Source organism: Perissodus microlepis, chromosome 19, assembly GCF_051167445.1.
Source record: "Perissodus microlepis isolate ML-2025 ecotype Zambia chromosome 19, ASM5116744v1, whole genome shotgun sequence".
Classification (NCBI taxonomy): domain Eukaryota; kingdom Metazoa; phylum Chordata; class Actinopteri; order Cichliformes; family Cichlidae; genus Perissodus; species Perissodus microlepis.
The window spans coordinates 15,148,016-15,170,854 of record NC_140479.1 but is presented as its reverse complement, the minus strand read 5'-3'; the positions used below and the strand labels follow the sequence as shown (position 1 = coordinate 15,170,854).

The 22,839-nt window shown below is 43.3% G+C and overlaps 1 protein-coding gene across 7 annotated transcripts in view; it reads right to left on the bottom strand.

Annotated features, from left to right (window-relative positions):
* actn1 (actinin, alpha 1) overlaps positions 1-22,394 on the bottom strand; it is a 56,704-nt gene extending 34,310 nt beyond the window's left edge. For 6 of the 7 annotated variants that reach the window (XM_084914555.1, XM_084914556.1, XM_084914557.1 and 3 more), the window contains exon 1: positions 21,964-22,394. In XM_084914555.1, the coding sequence (XP_084770681.1) occupies positions 21,964-22,071 (108 nt within the window). In that variant the 5' untranslated portion in view covers positions 22,072-22,394. Of the gene's footprint in view, positions 1-6,952; positions 13,769-21,963 lie in introns of those variants that run through there. The other variant, XM_084914559.1, reaches the window with a different exon arrangement.
* Between the last annotated feature and the right edge of the window lie 445 nt (positions 22,395-22,839).

The window sequence follows — 22,839 nt, the reverse complement described above, 5'->3', positions numbered from 1 at the left end:
AAACTGATGGTACAGAGAGGAATAACTATGTTATATGTTCACAGTCAGAGACGATGAAGAAGAGCCAGCAAGAGTTACTATCTCGAAGCCTTTCAAACCATGCCCAGCTGGGGGGGGGGGGGGGATTTTAGATCTTGCCTGGCCTAGGAGTGTCTCAGGACTCCCCAGAAGGATCTGGAAAATGTTGCTGGGGCTTAGACAACTGCCATTGCAGTCCTACTTAGGAAAAGCAGATGAAAACTGTTGGATCGTTGGAGATTGTAGGCATTCACCAACTAGCCAAGTTGCAGTTGTATGAGGTTTACATAGATGTAGGGCTGTGCGATATGACCAAAATCTCATATCCCGATATAAGACATCTATCGTCCCGATATAAATCACAAAAATGTAACATTTTCTGTAAATTCTGTGAATCTCGGACAGCTCTCCTTGTGTGAAGTGTTTCCAGCTGGGCGTCGTGTACCTGAAGTCGAGTGTTTTAACCGATGCATGAAACGATATATTTTTAGATAAGTTGTAACGGCCGCCGTTTTCTTTGTATTTATTACACAGCGTGCTGCGGGGAAAAGCCTGTTCTAACATTTGAGTCAAAGGTTTATTTTTTAGCACCTGACGGCTCTTTGTTGCTTCTCATCCGTAAATACTCTACATACTCTTTCACGTGATTCAGTTTATTTTGAAAAGTCTCAATAGGATCTTGAGCTTTATTGTGAAAGGTTTATGTGGAAAACAAACAAGCGGACACGCGATGGGTTTTTTTTTTTTTTTTTTTTTTTCTTTTTTTGTGTCCCGTTTGGATCTTTAGCCATCAGAATTGTTGTCTTAAGGCCAAGAAAGATGCCAAGCGGATTTATTTTACCAAGTGGATCATCATGGCCTTGCCATATTGGTCCATTTGATTGACCTTTATTATAATTATGTATTTATTTTATTTTCGGTTGCTACAAATGGGACAGACGTGACTGGGGGATAGGACAGGGAGAAAGAATGAAAGAAAGAGAGGGAGAGAAAGAAAACCAAAGGGGAGAAGAGACGGTGAGAAGGGGGGGAAGAAAGGAAAAAACAAACAAACAAACAAAACGCCTGGATCACCTGTATGGAGAAAAAAAACAGAAGAGAAAGCAAACAACAAAGAGCAACATAATAAAAACAGCACCATCACAATAAACTAGCTAGCAGTAGATAACAGTAGATACTAAATAATAAACGATATTGTGCAGCACGCAAGATAGACAGCGCACAATGTGCTTTGAGGCAGCAGCCAAGAAAGGTGTAGTCCGCGTCTGTGAACACCCGTGTGTACACCTGTGTGCATACCTGTGTGGATCAGCATGCTTGTATTCCAAAGGTTTCTCCATGTAACGATCTGCTAGGGAGTGTGGGGAGCCATAGCCCCGTCCACCAGGGTATGAAGCAGGTATGGAGGAGATCCAGGCCCCAGATATCCAGAGGCCCCAGAGTACAAGGACCCGAGGAGGACCACCAAAGGGGGGGGGGAACCGTGCCACCCTCCTGGGAAGAGCTGAGTAGAGCCCCAAACGAGAGGTCACCCCACAGCTACGGAGCAGAGGCCAGAGGGGGTTGCAGTGGCGTGCCCGCGGGCTCCGCCGGCAGCCAGCTGTGCCAGAGAGGACCGAGCTTCAGGCCCAGAGGCCAGAGGCCTGAGGGCATCCCACCCCCCGGAAGGAGCCCAGCTGGGCCACAGGCGCCCGGCCCCGCCAATCGGCCACCAGGAGTGAGCCGGTACATGCATGAGCGCCCAGCCCCAGATGACAAGGACCACCAACACACCAACGTCTGAGGGCATCAGCCACCGGCAGGGAGTGTGGTGAGGGGAGATAGGCCTCCGTACTTTAGAGGGCCTGAGATGTACCCAGAGAGGTTGAGTCTAAGACCCAACCTGACATATAGACACAGACAAACAGGCACACGCGGACACAGACGTGCATTCCCACCCCCATATGCACAACCAAATACTCGGCACTCACCCAACGTGTAGACAGACACAAATAGACACTGCACAGACAGTCGCACTCCCCAAACATACTCTATATCCCAGGTCCAGGTACCCCCGCCCCCAGAGGGGCAAGCCGCACCTAGACCCTGGAGATGTAACCCTTCTCTCTGGGGTGGAGGCAAGCGGACCACCTCCTTATCTGCAGTAGCAGGGAGGCCCCACAGAGTCCGGGGCAGCCCACCCGACTCCACCCCAGAGAAAACTGCACCCACCCCATCATCCAATCATCTCCCAAACTACACAAGACAATAGACACCCAGGTTGAGTTCATTCTCCCCCTCTCCTATATCTCTCCCCCCACCTGCAGAGTGAGCTCCTGTAGTGAGGAGACCACCTGCAAAGATGTAACAACCTCCCCACCAGTTAGAGAGCCCCCTAGTTGGGCCGATGCACCAGAGGTCCCCTGCACTGGGGCTGAGCCCCCCTGCACCCACCCGCCCACTGCTCCGGCGACACAACAGCCAGGACCCAAGCCCCCAAGGCCCGGCCAGCACCCCAGACCGGGGGGCGGAGCACCCCCAGACCCCCAAGCCTCCACGCCCGTCCCGGACCCTCCCAGGGGCAGCCAGGCTACCGGGCCAGTAACCAACGTCCGCCAGCACAGACCCTCCCCCATCTCCGCTGTACGCAGCCACAAGGAAAACACCATCCAAGAGCCCCAGAGCTTCTAACCAGGTCATGGCCACAGCCCCCAGGTTAGGCCCTCCAGGGAAACGTCCCTAGGGACTCCCCAGACGCCCTAAGGCCGTCCCTACCCCCACATCAACCACAATAGCGAAGGCAGGACCAAACCATGACCCCCCACCCCCACTAGGTGATGAAGCCGATCAAAGGAGCCCAAAGGGATTGATCAAATGTGATGGCAGAGGTTGTATCAAGACTAATGTGATCTATTAGATGGTTTTTATATTGGTTAGAATTAAGATTATTTTTATTTTTCCAGTTAATGAGGACCATTTTCTTGGCAATGCATAGGGCCGTAAAAACAACGTGGGCTGTGTTTATTTCTGCAGTGACCTCATCCAAGTTGCCCAGCAAGCATACTAAAGGGGAGGCTGGAATGTTACATTTCAGACACTTTGATAAGTCTTCACATATCTCACGCCAAAATTTCTGAACTGGTGGACAGAACCAAAGAGCGTGGATGTAATTGTCCGGTGTATTTGCTGTGCAGTGTGAGCAGTTGTTGGAAGGCGTATAGCCCATCTTGAACATCCTATGACCAGTATAGTGCACTCTGTGTAATATTTTGTATTGTATTAATTGCAAACTGGGATTTCTGATCCATTCAAAGGTTTTTAAGCATATCTGAGACCAAAGGTTTGGGTCTAAGTTGATTGATAAATCTGCTTCCCATTTTGCAATAGGAAGGGATATTGATTCATCTATTTTAGAAAGTGTTCTGTATTTTAGAAAGTGTTCTGTACGCGATGGTTTTACCGTCATTGTTGCTAACGACAACCCATAAAAAGAGGCGCTTGTCCGGTCCGTAGTGTGGTTATATAAAATATAAGAGAAAGAGAGAACTTTAATAAATTAATATAGCCACTACAGTGACCATCAAAATGATGAAAAAAAATATTGCCATAAACGTTTATTTTGCGACACCACGAAACAAGCGATAGTGTAAAATGAAACGATAGACGTTTTTATATCGTCATCCGATATATATCGTTATATCGTACAGCCCTACATGGATGTATATTTTCTAAATTCAGAGTAATAATTTAAAAAGGAATTCAATAGGTGAGCACCAAATATGAAACAAAGCCGCAACCCCTCCCCCCTTCAGTTCCTGAGTTATAGCATTGCGCAATGACCAAAAACAGTGTGATGTCACAGTCAAGTTGACCTTTGGGATATAAAATGCTTCATCATTTCATTAATCATTTTACCAACTAAAAAAGCTATTTATAAAATTCTAGCAGTCTTTTAGAATGATTCACTGGATTTGCAATCTGTCTTGACATTGCTGACCTTTTAGGGAACACAGAGTAAACTGAGGAAACCACGCACTAAAATTAAAGTCTCACCAAAGCATGCATTTTAAAGAATGAAGCAAGGGTCTCAGTCATTTGTCAGGAAGTAGCTGATTGACTGAACTCACTGTGTAAGCCAAACCGGGCTACTACGACATCTTTCATAGCAGAAATGAGTTCAGTGTTGTCACTTTCTGGGCTCAACTCCTGGATCTGGGAACATGTTTTTGTTTTTTAAAGTCTGACCCAGAGTCTAGTCTTACTGTCTGTCAACATCTGATCACTGAGCTGTTACCTCTTCTGCCCTAATGCATTTTGTTGTACTACAATCCACCAAAAGCAATGAATACGGTGACCAGAACTCCCAACAGTAACATGAAGCTGTTACTATCTATTTATGTCACACGTGTACTTAGGAACATTGATGCTACCAGTCAGTCAGACAGGTAAACAAACACACCTAAACAGAGGCTCCTAACATCCCTGCACGGGTGTGTAATAAGAGCCGCTGCTCCATCCATCCTGCTCAGAGTATGTCATGCACAGGAACAATATGACCTTTCTGACTCCTGAACCTGGAGGAGAGATGAAGGGAAGGCATCTGCTTTGCTCTCTCTCTCTCTCTCTCTGTGTTAGTAGTCACAGTGCTCTCTCTCCCTAACAGAGGAAGGGCAGGAGTGCCAACTAGCAAAGGGAGTGTTCTGAGAGGGTCAAAGGTCATCATTCATTCCCCTCTGTCTCCTTCCTTCAAAGCGCACTAGAGGATGCAGCCTGACTACCCACACTGATATTTAAGCACTCACTTCTCTGGCAGTGAAAACTGTGAACCAGGCCAAGGCTGAGGCTGCAGGGCACATGTGAGCCGCTGGTCCAGTTGGCTGAACCAAAACTTACCAGTATAATCTAGCGGAGTGGGAGGAAATATCAATACAGCATGCTATCGCAATAATTTGCATGGCAATATTGTATCGATACAGGACACTAAATATGGATATTTTATTGAATAAACAAAAATAATCTGGGAATGCTGTGAAGAAGAGGGCTCAGCTCTTGCACTACCATCCTAAGATAACATTAGCCGAGCAAACTTACATTTTAATTGGCTCAAACAGAAAAAACATCTAATGCTGGACATGACAAAGCTACCTCCTTGTTCACAGCAAGCTCATGGCTCAGTCACACACACAAAAAAAAAAAAAAAAAAAAAAAAAAAAAAATAGTAGAGCAACCTCCTTACAGCTATAAACAAATAAATAAATAAAAATAGTGGCTTTCTGGTGATTTTAACTTTTTTTTTTGCACACTCAAGACCACGTTTCATCATAAGGCAAATGCACAGGTTGATAGGATGCAACCTTTCTGCAAACAGTTACAGTCTGACTTGGGCAGCCTGCAACCACTCTTAGAGAGATCACTGAAGGTCTGCAAAAGGTCTTGCTGTCTAATTTATAGATGCAGACATGGCAGCAGGTTGCAATCAGTCTGAATGACTGCCAGCTAGTTGTATTCTGTTTATTTTTCTATAGAACAGGAAGGTTGCAGAGAACAATTTTAACAGTTAAATCTGAATTTGTGTCTATGTAGATTGCAACAGATACGTGATTCTTGATGGTTTATGAGTTAATTGCTGTATCATTAGAAATCGATTGCATGTAATTGCCAACTTGGCCCCAATTAATTACAGACTGATAGCAGACTTCCATTTTATGGCAGGTTTTACGGTTGATGTGCTTAATAACCTAATTTGACAGTAAAAAAGAAAAATAACTGAAGTGAGATAACTTTATCTTATCGTATATCAACAAAGATTAACGTTGAGGACATAATCTCAATCTCAATTTACATCTCAACATGTTAGTGCAACACTCATCATCCCACAAAATGCTAAAAATCACAATAATGTCATATAGTGCTTGTAATATCGTGATAGTATCATCTCTGGTATAATCCCAACACTGTTGTTTCCCTAGTATGTCCCCCTAAGAGCTGCATGACTAAACCACTCACTCTCACTTTCTTGTTCTCTCAGTTACTTCCTGTATTACAGTTCTCTACAGTTTCTGGATGACAAACACAACAAAGCCAGACCGAAAATTAGGGGGATATCACAAAACTTCTGGACAAATATTCAAATAAAACTGAAACTCCCTCACCTTCAATTAACTGCCCAGTTGTTATGCCTATAAAATGTTGATTAACAGCTGAAAAGAGCGGTTATTGTTTATGGACGGTGTCCTAAAATCTCCAACTAAAAACTGGAAAATATTCCCCTGACAAAAATATAAAACAGAGGAAAGGAAAAGCATCATAATGAAGTTTTGCTTGAAAATGATCTCAGAATTGTTGCCAGCGTTTCTGTACTCAATCTGCTAAGCTTTGCAGTCCAGTTAGGCGGTACTCAAATATGTGCACGAGATACCACGAAATATGTGCACGATGTGTGCATAAAACTACAGACTAAAGATCTAAAAAAATGTCAAATATAATGCATGACACTGAAGTATCTGCAAAAACAGGTACTGTAGATTAATACAGCTCATTTCAGTCCAGCCGTGCGATGGCGTGTGAAAGTCTAGTCTCTCAGGTGCAGCATCCATCCAACCAGGCACTCAAACAGGCTGTTACTACAAACTGCCAACTCAGCAAAGTCATCCCATTACATTTAACTATTGCCTTGGCTGCTGCTTCAGCATGCACACATGCAAGGAGGCAAGTGTGCCTCAGAAAGAGAGTGCAAAAAAAAAAAAAAAAAACCAGCATGCGACACAGGAGCACATATAGCCAGCGTGCAGCTGGTGCAGAGAGATACTGTATGCTGTGCAGGCAGAGGCACTTTGCACACATGCATGTACACGCTCCTCACTGTTCCCGCGCGTGCTGACCGAGCTGTGGACGAGCCAAAAAGCGCCGACCGACAAAGAATAGCAGCCATTGTGACCGGTCGACTGATATTTACTCTCTCGTGGCCCGGAGCTGCCCTGCTGCATATTCATGTGTGTGTGTGTCACAATAGAAAGTCAAAGCGTGGCGATAGCTCTTTCCTCCGGCGTGTTCATTTAACAAAGACCGGCTCGTCTGTGAAAATGTTGCAGAGTGCCCGACACTGGGCGGTTGCTATGACAACCACAAAAGCCTGGAGACCCGCAAACAAACAGCTCGGCTGCTCAGAGGCTCTTAAAAAACAGAGTCCACACACACACTCTCCCCACGCAACACAAGTTTATGACCACAAAAGCATCTGTGTTCAGTGCGTGGCTTCCTCCCTGGATGTCAGCAACTTTTCAGAGATGATCTGTTGGACTCCTAAAGTTCATGTAATCTCGCTCAGGTCATAATAACACAGATGCTGCATTAGATTTCTAAAGGATGCAACAGTGATGTTATTTAATAAAAATATGTTTTAGATGCAGACAGTTTATGCAACAGATACACTTACCTTGTAGATTCAAAGATTTTCACCAGAACATTTAGTCAGTTAAAAGTATATCCTCACAAAATGAATTAAAAGGAACATCCATCCATTTTCTTCTGCTTATCCGGTTCAGGGTCATGGTTGAGCTGAAAACTATCTCAGCTTTCACAGCGCAAAAGGCGAGGTACACCATGGTGACATCGCCAGTTTATCAAGAGACACAAACCACCATGCACGCTCACATTCACACCTACAGCCAGTTTAGAATGACCAACTAACCAAACCCCATGCATGTCGTTGAACGGTGGGGGGATAACCAGAGTACCTGGTTAGAGCAACACACAGAAAGGCCTCAGCCAGCTGGTTAGGTTCGAACTCAGGACTTTGTTAATGTGAGGTGACGGTGCCAACCATTCAACCACCGTGCCTCCAAAATTAAAGGAACGTGTTTTTCCATTAAGGCATCTCGATTGTTTTTTGGTGGGAGTTACCCAGTATTTGAGATATCGGCTAATTTTTCATATATAATGGAACTCATTGGCGCTCCCTCTGTAGTGTCCAAAGCACCAAAAACTTACCAGCAAGGTCACATTCCAGAAATCTACGAAAGCTTTTTAGCCACTGAAATGTTTTTCCCCCTATCTAAGCCACATTTTGACTTACTAACTCAACCATCTGAGATAATAACCTGAAATTTTGACTTACGAATGACAAAAAAAAAAAAAAGATTTTCTTTCAGCTTCCATAGAAATCAGCTCAGTTCTTTCCCAAACTCTTATTTCTACCAAATTACACCAGGATTTGTCATGATGCTCGAACTTCAAATCCATACGACACCCAGGAATAGACACTGCTTTCAATACCGTGGGCAGAAACTGAGGAAATTAAGGCAGATTTTGGTTAGCAATGATTGGAACTACAGTGGCTCTTGCAGCAGCAGTTCTGTTTATTTCCTGTGCTTCTGGCACCATATTGTCATTGCTGATGAAATATTTGTTAAGGTAGGTTGACACTGTTTCTGTGTAGTTGTTGGCAAACTTTTCTCTGCTTCAAACTGGGACTTTAAGAGAAACATAACACTTCTTAGACACAAATAATTGTGTTATCCTATTAAATTTAGCACCATCTTGTAACATCCCAGACACAAAGGACTGACAACACTTGTTGTTGAAACGAGAGCTTTAGTGAGGTCTCAAAAATTCTCCATAAAAAGCGTGAGGTCAACTTTAAGATACTTCACAGAGTTTTTGGTGCTCATGTTCATGTTTGTGCTGCCAGTCTGCAACAATGCTGTCAATTCTGCTGCAACTCCAATTTAATCTTTACTATCAATTAGTGCCCAAGTATCAATTTCTCTGACAACCCTACTCGCTACCTATAGCGCTGAAAGAAGTCCCACAGCACTTTCAAAATTTTGGCATGGAACGTTACCATAAGTAGAGGCTCTGGTGACATCCCTAATTACAACTGTCAACCACATCACTGCACAGAAGGAAGCATCTATCCGTGACGGCGTGTTGGGAGGTAAATCAAATGGCATTCAACCTCAGTTAAGCTAATGTTTAGCCAGATGTATTATGACAGAAAGAAAATGGTTCCTAAATAATCCAACAGTTTCTCTCGGTGCCCTCTCCTCACTAAAGACAATCAGGCCTTTGATGTCTTTGCCTCTGGGCGGCCTTCCCTCATAAAAAAAAAAAACTGTTCAACAATTGTTGAAATCAGCTGTACCTAGTCTCAGTTGCTTTAAGTCACCTCTGAGGTCCCTCACGGTTTGGTCACTGTAAATATGATCTATTCCTCTTTTATTTACCACAGTTGGAATTTAACGTTTTTATTCTGACATTCTGACTAATTTTCAAGTTATTATCTTTACTATATTGTCTGTGTATGCATGTTCGGTGTTGTGGGTTCTTGGAGACCTGGATTGCGAATGAAGGTATCTGTTCAATTCAATTTTATTTATATAGCACCAAATCACAACAACAGTCAAGCGCCCCAAGACGCTTTAGATTATATTTAGGTAGACCCTACAATACATACAGAGAAAAACCCAACAACCATATATCGACAGTGGGGAGGAAAAACTCCCTTTTAACAGGAAGAAACCTCCGGCAGAGCCAGGCTCAGGGAGGGGAGGCCATCTGCTGCGACTGGTTGGGGTGAGAGAAGGAAGACAGGATAAAGACATGCTGTGGAAGAGAGCCTGTTAAGCACTTCGGGTTGGCTAAAATACGCTATATAAAACTGACTTGACTTGAAGCTGTACTCAGCAATATTTGTTCGAAATTTTCGCACTTTGAGCACCACTTCTCCTGAAAGATGCATCACCATCTAACCTTTTTGCAGCTTTTGAATGCACTAGAAATAAATAACTAAAAACATCTTACAATATGAAGTTTTATTTCTTCTTCCTCAAATGTACAAAGTGCAAACTTTGAAGACATCCATAAAACAGCAAATAGCTTCTATCTACTTGCTGAATTTTACATATTTGATGGGACTAAGAACAAGCAGGTTTATGTCCAGACAAATGTCTAACTGAGTATGACGCAAGCTGATAAGAAGACGCAGCACTTCTGATGATCTCACAGCACACAAATTGGATGCAAATCTATGTGCAGATGCTATTCAAATAGACTCTGGGCATCAAAGAGGCCTTGCTGAGCAGCGAGTCATTGAAAAGCCCAGCGTGAACATGTATCTCCCCGCTTCGCTGGCTCAAAGCAGGAGTCTCCCACCGCATAAAGGCCACTCTGTGACGGATCCCATTTCACTGCAGCGTATGTGTCCAAAATGAAAGTACAGCTTGTGTTCCTGGTACTTAAACAAACATTAAGGTCTGTGTTTTTGCAGGAGGCTGAGTTTACAGCATGTGCATACACTTGTAGTTTGAATGTTTCTTTTATATGCTTGCGTCAATTAAATTATATTGTTTATTTGCAGTTAGTATCAATACAATTTTGTTTAAAAAAAAAAAATACAAATTTACGAAGATGCTGGCACTGTAAAGAGAACTTGTTATCACAGCTTCGAGTCCTGAGTCATGCCTGAGCTGTCTCTGACAACAGTTGGACAGCAATGTAAACAGATACGATGAAGCACAGTGGCCGGGTTCAGAGTAATCGTGAGTCAGCTCGAGCTCGGTTTGCCAGCAGCCGTCGTGTGATGGTAGGTAGCCAGTCGTGGTGCTGCTTTGTGCCGAAGCAGCGTTTTTCACTGCTGACCATCACCTGACTCAGAGAAATGCTGAGCTGGGGAGGAGCTACACTGCACTCAAACAAAAGACACTTTCAACTCATCCACCCATCAGCTATACTGCACATGTCCTGTTAAGGCCAATGCACTTCTGCAGTAATTTTCTGTGCACCAAACTAGAAGCGTCCAGGAAAACAGACATTTCTCTCCAAGTTCGCAAACAAAATATGCTTTCCCGATTTATAATTACTTGAATTAACATATTTAATTCTGCAGGTAGCCAGAGCAATGAGTCAGTGTGTCTTTCACATGTCCAAAAAAAAAACCTCATATCTGTAGTTGTTCTCTTCCTCTTTCTACCTTTGTAATTGTTTCACTGTGGCAGACAGCACAATTCACACAGGAATATATTTGTTTTTGGTGTTTGTTGATGATCTGTTTCCAAAGTAGTTCTCAAAAATGCGGATTTGTTCAGTGTTTTAATGTTAATGGGAGAGTCTCGAGGGACAGCTATGTGACGTGGGCCATATGAGGGTGTTTCAAGCCTTTAATAGGTTCTTTCCTTGTTTTTCTGTGGCTAAAAATGTTATCTGTGAAGCTCCCCACGTCAAAAAGGGAAAATACTGAGACCTGTTCATCCAATTTCTTATATTAATGTAGCATTAAATACGGCATTACACGGAAGGAAAAAGAAAGAAAGCCACTAAAGCTGTTGACTTGCATGTACACATCAATTTATTGTGTATAATTCGGTTGAGTTTCAGCACTGAGCCATAAAAACAGTGCAGTCTGGTGCTGTTGATAGCCAGACATACAAAATTAAACTTCGTGTTCATCAGTTCCACCTGCGAGTCAAACAGAGAAGTGGTAACACTCTGAGTTCAGAAAAAAAACCTGAACTGAAAATTTGCTTCAACAGAAACGAGCACTGCCAAAGGTCCAAGTAATACATGCACCCAAACCTTGGTTACAGCATCCTTGACCTATACAGCTCAGCTCCAGGGGCCGCTGACCTGCTCTAACATGAAACAGCCCCTTAAAGTGGTGCCAACCTGCTGCTGACCCCAAAGAACATCCGAGTTTAGCTTAAATATCAGTTTTTCAGAATAAACGTGGCAGAAAAGCTTCAATCAAACGCTTCCATCTAAATATGTGCACCACATATTTTCTGTGGCAATTACATTTGTAATTGTACTCATAATCCTGTATGAAGTTTATGAAACCCTTTTTAAGACTTATGAAATGACTGCCTGGATGATTTGCTCATTGCTCATTTAGAGAAACAGCAAATAGCAAAAAGTCACATGGTATGTGGACTATAAAAATAATTTAAATGTGGGCTCATATTTCCACATCTGGAAGAATGACCAAAAATGGCTACACAAACCTAGATTAGACAGATGCTGCAAGCTGAGATAAATGTGCAGAGAGCTATGATGGAGGCACACCGGCCCCACATGAAACACTTTAATGAAAGTATTGAAACGAGCAGTGGCCTTTCTTCTTTCTTCCTTTGGAGTCTCATCTAGTAAATGCTCGGCTGAGATGACCTTCAGCTGGATCAGTGATTGATTCATAAATCAAAGCCATCAAACACACCAAGAAATGGATAACTTGACTTATTAGAAAGGATGAATGTACCCCATTTTACCCAATTTAAGTTCTTTTATTCCTACTTTTGTTTTGCTCCTGAGAGAAACTCTGTGCTCAGGGCAACACAGCTGAACCACAATTTATCATCAACAGAAAGGAGAGAAAACTTCATACAAATAAAACCATCCAACACCAGTGGATAAAGTGATATGTGATATATGTTTCTCCTCTGGCTGTTCTGAGCTGTATTAGTTTTTGGTCATAGAGATTATCCTTCAAAAAAACTGAGAAAAACAAAGTGTGGGAAGACTTTTATGGGCGTTTAGGAGGACACATGCGCACACAACTGCCAAGACTACAACTCAACTCCACAGTTAGCTACTGTGACGGTTGTACCACCCTCCCTCCTAAAGTCCATCCACCAGCACCAGCACCTGCCAGCACTTCACGCAGCTTAAACCACTCTGCTGCCCCACCGCTCTGCCGAGGGCTCTCCACTACACACCAACAAGCAGCAGGCTGGCTTTCCTCCTGCTTTGGGTTGCCGGGGTGGGGCCATCAAGGGGAGGTGTCTGTTACAACTTGTAATGAGATCTGCTGCGAGCACTTCACAGAAGCTGCTGCTGCTGCTTACCGTCATAAATGAAGTGACGTCAGGAGGTTGCAGGCTAATCCTGCAGGAAACTGACAAAAGAGAGCAGGGCAGGGAGCCGAGGTGTCGCTCAGCCCTCGCTGCTACTGTGCAATTTAAACGCGTATCACAAATAGCACAGAGTCATCAGACCACAATGTGACGTGCCTGCAGGGAGTCCGCTCTAACTGACCATGAGTGCCGGTGGACCACACGATCAATAGCAGCCACGGATTGAAATTCAGACGTTCAATACTTGTCCCACTTTAGAAGAGTGTAGGAGTACAACAGAACAAATAGCCCCCGGCCTCAATTTTCCCAGTGACACTCCCCACGCCAAGAACTCACTTATTATCACTCACAGGATCATTTTCATCTTCATATTTACTTCCTCTCATCTCTTTCTGGCCACCTAGGAAGGCTTAGTCACTGCAGTGAATTTGCCTCCTTCTGAATTAGACTTAATTGCCCACAGTGTAAATAAAACACTAAGAAACATCCCGTCTGTATTGTTCAAATGCTCCAATTGCCCATTTACTACACACAGTGCAAACAGTGATGCACCACCCTGTGCGCAGTGGCTTCCTGATAAAGCTGGAGGGAGATTTCAACATGCCCAGACTAAAACAAGCACGGAGGAAAAAAACAAAACAAGTTTTCCTTAAATCCATTGCCACCCACTCAGCCACACAAAGGGGGATAGATAGTGGAGAGAAAGTAAATAACGGGAAGTGAGGGAGAGAAACGGATGAAAGGAAGGAAAAAGAAAATATAATATGATGGATAAGATGTTTCAAGCTGATGTTATGGAATGATGTTTGTAGTGATTGTTTTTAACCCTATATCTGATGAGTTTTTCACATCCACTTTGTCAGTGAGCTTCCAAAATCAGTTAAGCCATCCAAGAAACAATCTTACATCATGTGGGAAGTGATCAACAAAAGCAGATTTTTGATAAAGAAAAAAAAAAAAAAAAAAGAGTATCTGGAATAGGAAGTGTAAGATCAGACTCTGGAATTCAGGAATATTATAGTTACTAGGCCTCCATATTCTGGGTGTAGGATTATTTTCTGTAAAAAGGGTGGCAAACTGCTTCCTGGAAATCCATTTGTTTAATTTGACCATGTTCTTAGCTCGTTTGCTAATTAGGAATGTCCTTCCTGTTTTTTCCCCTCAGTCTGGAAACTTTGCAGCTGGTCGTTAAGTGCTATGAGTCCTGTTTTACCATTTCTTTCAATGTTAAATGAACTCAAAAGCAAATTCTGGAAAACGAGGTTACCTGCTATCTGAGGGTGTGACACTTTTTGCAATTGCTCTAGGACTGGATGAATGAAGCTTTCCACAGCGACTGTCGGCAACCATTTGCAACCAGTTGGGTAATACTAATTTTTGCCCTCATAACTGGTGGTTAGTAGGTGGTCACTGACCAGTCTGTGGACCCATGTGACTGAACCTTACCATCTTTTTTTCTCCTACAAAAACTGAGGAATAGAAACAAATCTTCTCTTTTATTAATCGGTGTAGGTTAGCCATCTCCCCAGTTTCCAGTGTTTATGCTAAGCTAAAGCACCTGAAGAGGGAAGTCATTTGATAGCTCAAACTCTAACCTTGCTGATGATGATGAATTATTGAATCCAGGTTGACAATGTGACAATAGACGGCCTCTTGAACACACTCTCTTTGTCCCGAGCCCTGAAAGCTCCTCTGTCCGAGTCTCTTCTTCCACTCACTGCCTCCTCCCCCCATGTTCTCCTTTCTTGCCCCTGAGCTACACCCACACAGATGAATGAATGGAAAGGTGTGCCTGCGCCCTGTTTTTACCATGGTGTCTGTTTACTCAAAGCTTTTTTTTTCCCCCTTTTTTTTTTCTGTATAGGAAACGCACTACAGCTGCTCCCATGAGGAGGCTTAAAGCTAATACACTAGCATGTGCACAGACCCTCTGAGTACAGTACAAACCCCCTCCTGGCTTCAAAGCAGTCAGCACATGCACTTGAGAATGCATGTGGTGTGATTAATAGCATTAGCGGAAGAAAGACTCGACTACATCCTTCCCATGTGGTGCATGAAAAAAATTCTTGGAAACATGCAGACAGATCATCTATAAACGCCCCTCTGGGTCGTACGGTATTGAAAACATGTGACCATAAGTGTGCAGTGGATCCACACATGGTTGCATATTGGGTATTGAGCAGATTTATTTTTTTGGGATCGGCAGTGTTGTCTCCACAGGAAATGCACCTTGACCCCAAAGCTCAGAGTTAATGCAGAATCTAAAAAGTCTGGGGTCTCAAAGAGGCTACAATGCCGTACACATAACAACAAACTGCAGTCTATGCAGCATTAATTGTCATTCATGAAACTTCAAATGAAGCAAAGCAGTCAAACGTATCCAAACCCGTGAAACTAAGTAATTAAAATTCACTGCACAATGGGTCTTGAAACTGTTTTAATGACCGAGGGCTTGGGGTTGACTTCTTTAAACAACGTTTCTAAATTTGGAGCTAGAGAAAAGTCAAGAATTTGCATCAGGGCCCGGGCCTTTGGGAGCTGCTCAGATAAGAGCCTGGTAATTGCTCACATTTGACTTTTCAAACAGTGGATTCTTACAAACTAAGATGTACTGTTCAGCTGGATGAGGATAGATTAGCATGCACCTTCCTGAAACAAATAAAGGAGAAACTGTTCAGCGATGAGAATTTCACCGACGGCATGGAAATGTTTTTGCAGGCCAAGAACAGACGAGAAGTTGTGCAGCGGTCCGACCTTCTTTCTTCAGACAGCTGGGAACAACTTTCTCAGTCGCTGGCTCTCACTGCATGGTAACACACACACAGAGGAGATACATCCACAGTGCTGCACATGGCTATTCAGATATTCAAGTTTAAACTAATTCTTCCAGCAGCATCTGATCAGGAAAAATCTGTATCCAAGGAAAAATTCAGGTAAAAAAACAAACAAACAAAAAAAAACAAACACTAAGCAATGCTCCAAATGCAGGGACCTAAAGCACACTCATGCCAGAAAAAAGATCCCACCACAATGCCAGTGAGTTCTGAGAAAATACTCCTGCACTTCATAAGGAAACTAGACATAAAGTGGGAACTGACATTTGCCCCTCTGATTCCAGCACTCTTTACTTTGAACTAACAAAGTTTCATGCCTTTGCCTTGCACTGTTGCAGTGTTATTTCCTTGACAAATCCAGTCAATATAAACTCAAAAAAGCCGGTGCGGTTGAAGAAAGAAGGTGTCGTCAGGTCTCAATTTTCCCCTGAAGACAAACACACACAGACTCACAAGATACAGACAATACCTACTTCATAGCATAGCTGGTAATCATGAAAACTCATTGAGTTACATCTGAGAACCATTAATGTCCAACTGTGTGCCAGTGCATCCAGTAGTTCTTCCAAAAATTATGAACTCAGTAAGGGAACATCACATAAGAAGCAATTAAAGTAAAAACAGCTCCTTCAATTTGACATTTCCTGGGCAAACAGTGACACCAGTCCTCCAACTAAAGCCCCGGCAGAATAAAACACCTTCTTGAGACGCAGAGTGGGGTTATGTAAGAGTCATTAGACACAGGTCAGAGTCTTCTGACACACCGTACATGTGCCAAAAGCTTCAGGCCATAAAGAGGAGAGGGTTTCCTCCAGACTGAAAGCTTCTCATTATCAGCAGATAACAAGATGTTTCAGCTAATTATGAAACCGACTCCATCAAACCCACATCGCGTTCACGCCGGATCAGTTTACAGGAAGATTTTACAAAAGAAGAAAGGAAGCAGTTTCATGGCAGGAATCTTGTTTTTGGTTTGAATCCCAAATGAGAAAACTGGAAGAAACGAGGAAAACGTTCAGTTTTTCATGGGAACGCACATGTAGCATTCAACAGGTTGACAGTAAATGCTTCTTTGATGAATAAAAATCTATTTCAGTCAAAATTATAAACACGTCTGTATCATTAAAGCACTGCATTTCAATTCAAGATAAAACTTCTGCTCTTTAATATCTGGAATATAAAATTTGCACATCTCCTCTAAGCACACCCCTCCAGCTGAGCTAGGAGCACGCACATAAAACTTCCTATGATGGGGAGAGTGGATGATCCCGTGCCCTCTCAGCCTGGGTGTCAGCATGTGACCCCATCAATACAGAAAACGAGACAGAGCCCTGAGAGCCGTGACCGGGGTATCATGACTGCTTCTCCTGGGAGCCCCTGTTGGGATTTATAGTCTGGCTGCAGTAACCACAACAGTAGGATCCACCTGGGAGTTCCTGAGTCTTCTAATAAGATATCTTTCACTCACATATTGAATTTTGAGACTTTTTAGTGCTTCACAGGGAGCTGCAGCCACCCTGACAGATGACTAAGTGACTGAGAAAAGGATGCTGAACCGCCTCCTGCTGACAAACAGACAAAAGGTTGCTCACTTCCCTGAAGCATCTCTGAATCAGATAAAGGCCGCATCGGAGAAACGACCGGGACTTCTTCACAGTCCACACATGGTCGTTTGTTTTTTTTTTAAAAAGTCCTCTAAATATAAAGATACATCACAGAAACGGGAGAGTGGCTAACACATCCCAGCAACATGTCACATCTCGTCTTCTTAACCTTGGCAATAGCTCTCCAGGCTTTCTGAAGGTCTTTGGCTGCTTTTTCCACTGACGTCCAGTCTCGTAATCAGAATCATCAAGGGAAGAAAACTTTCCTAAGAAAGTTCAGGCTGCGTGAAGAATAAAGATCGCCATACCAAATACTGACTTTCAAGCTCATTAGCGCTTAAAACTCTGTTTTTACCTTATATTCTGTATTTAAATCCATGTTTACATACATATTAATAAATGTTTCCCATTTTCCTAGGAAGATATAAAGAACATTAACACAAATTCATCTTCCAAACTTGGAAACGGTTTAGGATAAACCAAGAAAAGGTCTTTGCTTGTATTTTTTTGTAGCCTGTCTCGCCCCGAGGAAGCGGATAACTTGAATTTGTTCACATGTTAAACCATGACTGTGGACATATTTTAACACTATCACTTTGACTATTGCACATTTTGCAAAGCACATGTTGGGAATGTTTTACATTAAAGTTGGCTGAGCAACAACTCTTCCCACTGACTGTGTGTGTGTTTTTCTGTTTGTTTGTAGACCGGAAATAGTGCAAATATTATCCATATTATTAGATTATATTATATATTTAAACAAACTAAATACACGTATTAATTTATGTTCCCAAACTGACCCTCACAAGTTTAAAAAACAAAAAGCATTTTCTCTTTTGTTGTTCATATTTTCTGCATATCTCAGTCCTATCGTGCGTTTCATTTAACTGCTATTATAGGACTTAAAACCCTGTTTCTCTCATAAGGTCACTGACAAAATGACATTTTACTGGCTCAAAATATCATTCAAGCGCTATGTACACAAACGATGATAAGCACATATGATTGAGTGCAGTCCTTGGTGGCAGTGGTCAACAGGGCTCAATGACAGGCCGCAGCAAGGAAAACATCACATGACACAGGCGGGCAGTTTACTGAAAATGGAAAATAAATGTGACACACTCTTCAGCCTGCTCATGTTTTATGTAGTGACGAGGAGCAACATTTCAGCACTTGACGCCTTGATCAGTGTGGAGAGCAGAGCTGCCTGGGAGACAGAGACAGAGAGGAAGGTGGGTGGCTGGAGGGTTTTTTTACTCTTTTGACATCCACCACTTTGTCACCAACGATCTGACACTCTTCTCCTTTTGTTTAAAAAAAAAAGAGAAAGAAAAAAAAAAACAGGATGTGGAAAGGTGCATCATGGGAACAGAGGAATTTGATGACAGGAAGCATTTTGAGAGGTGGCCAGAGCTGACATTACACATCCTATTATGCAATGTAGCAAACAGCTGCCAGTGTGGAACAAAACACTCATCTCTTACAGGTTTTCTTACTAGAAGTAAAACGTCACACCGTCATTCATGTGTTGAGTCAGTTTCCTGAGTGATGAAACTTGATGTTTTTTAGGACACGAGCAGCCAACAGACTTGCTTATTTACAGAACTAAAATATCCATGTATGGTGAAGGAAATCACTCAGCAGATCGCCACATGGGAAAATCTTTGAAATTTTTACTTCAGTTATTGAAATTATTGCTTATCAAATTAATCGTGCTACTTCTTCCAGAAGAGGTTGAGTGACTGTACGTGGATGTTGGGCAGGGTGCCGAATTGGGAAGTCTGCTGCCTGTGACAGCCACGCCCAGTGCTGATTGATCACAGTGGTGACTGATTCGCTTTACAGACACTTCCCACATATGCATCACACAGACAGACAGGCAAGCCTCTGCAAAGCCTTCCTGGCCACATAGCACATGAACTCTCTGACATCACAATTCAGAGAAATCTATTGATCAGCACGTTGATTCTGCTGCTGGCAGTCACCACAAATTAAAGAGACACACACTTTTCTGCTCTTTGCCTCAGAGAACAGGTATGCTCTGCGTCTGTCTCCACTTTATTGGCGAAGGTGAACAAATCGTGAGATCAGAGGCTCTGATCTGTGACCTGGCTTGTAGAGTCTGGCCAGGGGAATGTGGGTGTGGGTTGGGAACACAGAGTTTAGGGGTGTGTGAGATGGGAAGTAGGAGGCGGGAGGTTTACAGGCAGATCTGGTGGAACGTGCTGCAGCTCATACCCTTATAAGGACAAACCTGGACAAATTAGCTAGAGCAGTTAACACCTGAACTCCACCTTCCAGCTACAGAAAAACAAAATGACCAAAAATTAAAGGAGCGCGACGATAAAGTTCACTCTGAGTGATCACTAAGGAATGTATCATGTGATAAAAGGTGACAATATGTGAGCTTCATGTAACCTTTGGCAGAGGGCAGCAGACACCTGGGTATGCAAAGACATTAGGATTTCAAGATTAGAAGATATCTTTGTGCATGGGAGTCAGGTCAAGACTTGTATCGGACTCCAAATATTTTAAGCACTCTCAGACACGCCAGGCTTGTGTGTGTGTGTTAGTGAATTGCAAAAGAGCCTGGAAAAAAGCCCTCACCTGTGTAATGTGCTCTTTTTTGTACTTTTGCACTGTTAAAAAGTTTAAAAGACCCTTGAACAGTAAAGAGACACCCAGCATGGACACATATGGCCACTTGGCCCCAAAGAGAATTAATTTGGTTGTAAATTTTTATCCACCTAATTATCACATCTTGGTGGTCTGTATCAGTATCCAAACAACAGCGAGTTTAGATAACTCCAGTTATATTCTACAACAGCAAAAACCTTCAAATAATCAGCTATCGTTTCATTCTATGTTTAAGTACAGTGACCAACATCTTAGATGTTGAAGCACTTAAACACTAAGATCAGAATAAAGAAAGTTATGAGGGAGAGACTGAAAGAATGAAAGGCTTCCTGGTTATCTGTACATCAGCAGTAGAGCTGATTGCTGAAGCTTGGGAGGAATTTTTGAGTGCTGCGTGAACACGGAGAAGCGTGCACGCGTGTGACAGTTATCTATGCCCTCCTTGGGGCAAAGGACAGAGGTGCAGGCCTGAAGAGGAAGGTGGGGGCTGCTGTGATCCCTCTCAGTCTGTAATTGTGTCTGGTCAGACCTCAACATAACCCATCATCAGTGCTCTGTCAGACAAGGGGAAGCTTACATGAATAAATATTCTTGCTCTCTGCTGGATGATTAGATCAATGAGGGCCATGCAGGCACAAGAATGTGCAGGTTATCACAGGCAAGTGTTTCACCACAAATTCTGACTTGTTTGTGATATGGGCAGAACAAAACAGCCAGATGAAACTTGCCCGTTTGTTGCATGATGACCTTTATATACCAAAAGCTCCTAAAGGAGCGCCAGCAGGAGACAATTACGTACTGATGTCCGAAGCACTTCTGTCTACTGTTCACACCTGACATCAACCCCGCATACCTTTCCTTTACTTCCCCTTCATCTGCTCTCGACCGGTAGCAGCCTGCCGATGACATAATCCAGGAAACCAGAAGCCGAGAGCTTCGTAGAGCAAGAAAGAAACTCGGGGAGAAGTTTTCCAACAGCAGCAAGAGGGGCCGATTATTACCATTTTTGGGCACGCTTGCTCCCATCCAAGCCCAGCCCAAACCAAACCACAGCTTACTCAGATTCCACAGCGTTTTTCTTCCCCCTTTTTCAAAGCAGAGGACAAGTATGGGGAACAGGGAGGGGAAAAAGTAGCACCCATTCTCGAAACAGACCATTCATATTCCATTTGGAAAACGAGCAGCAGCTGGGAGACGCGTGTAGAAGATCCGGACTTGTTAAGACGTCTTAAAGCTCTTTATTGAAAATATAAACTGTGCAGTTCGGGTTACAGCGCTCATAATCACTCAAAGGGGAAGAAAAGTAGTGTCAGAAGTCAAATGGCTAACTTTCTATCACTGGCAATAACACCGCAAACAACTTCCTAACTAGAAACAAGTACTCCTTTGTTAGTGGCGCTAGAAAATACGTAGAATCCGCGCGTAAAATGGCTAAATAAAGGGGAGTCGGAGGGAATTATGGTGAGTTTACCCCCCTTCTCACACAAATACACTCCATCCCCGGGTTGTTAATCATGGCCTAATCCACGTCTCATCATAAGCCAGATGACAGGAGGGGCCAGGTACACACCATATGCAGTCAAGCGCATGGCTGACATCTGTTGCGCTGAAAAAGTGGCCGTCCCGTCCGCCTTCTAATTGTCCCTCCTCATACGCTTTCCCTCCTGCTGCACGTAAAGTGCTGTTCCTACACACGGTCCATATACGTCTACAGCTCTGCGGGATATCCGCAAGTCTCTCCGAGATCTGTAGGCGAGAAAAGTTTTGGAGCCGCATTTAAAAGTACCCAAAGAAGCCGCACAGGTGATTTTGGCCGCGATAATGAGCCTGATAATTAAAGCAAACCACTGCCAGCTGGTTTTTGGGGCTGCCGTTGGTTGTCTGCTGGCTCCACTAACGGATCGATCTGGAGCCAAAGTCGCCAAGTGCACATCCAAGCGGACTTGTGGCGATAATATTAATGAGCTGTGTTATTAGAGCCTAATTATTATCACAGGCAAAAATCCCACTTCCGCACGGGAGACAGAAGGAAGTCAAAGCCCTTACCTTTCTCTGCTGCTTCTCCCATGCAGGATCCAAGAGGAGATCCCGATCCCAGTCATCTTCTTGTTGCATATAGTCATTTTCTCCATCATAGTGTTCCATATTATACATGTATATATAAAGCTTTATATATAGACGCTCTCTGCTTGTCTCGTAAGTCCTCCGGTCCTCGGCGAGGTGATGTTTTTTACAGCAGCTCAGTCTACTCTCCTCCACGCATTCAAGACGGTGTGTGGATGAAATTAACGGTCCACCCCCGGCTTCCCTCTCTCGCTCTCTTTTTCTCTCTCTCCCTCCAACTCTGCCTCTTTTCTTCTTCTATCTGCTCTATTTTTTTTCCCCCAGCAGGAGCACTCAGCCGTAAGCAGGCAGGCAGTAGGCAGGTCTAGTATAGAGGAGCGACGGACGCAAAAACTTTGCCTCAGACAAATTGGAATCCATAGCAGACCGAGGAATCCGATTGGACGCCTCTGGGACTCAGAAACCGCCTCCCCGAAGCAGACTGGCTGCTTGGGCTGTCAGTGGTGAGGCTTTATAACCAAGGTTGACTGCCTGGGTCGAGCCAAATATCTTTCGGCCTGTAATCAGAATAAAACAACTGTATTTTTTTTTAATTTCAATTGTTTTATTTAAATAATTAGAGGTAATAATCTTTCCGCAAGTCAAAGTATCAAAAAGTAAAATTAAAAGCTGTGCATTCAAAGTGAAGTAGAGGAAAGTAACCTAGAAACAGGGGCGTTTCTAGGTATTTTTTTTTCAGCGGTGGGGGCTTCCCAGAAAATATTGAAACCAGAAATAAAATTATGGTAGAAAACAGGCATAGTAAACATGATTTTCGTGCTCATGTGCAGCCCTGTTTCCTGTTTCAGACTTCTTATG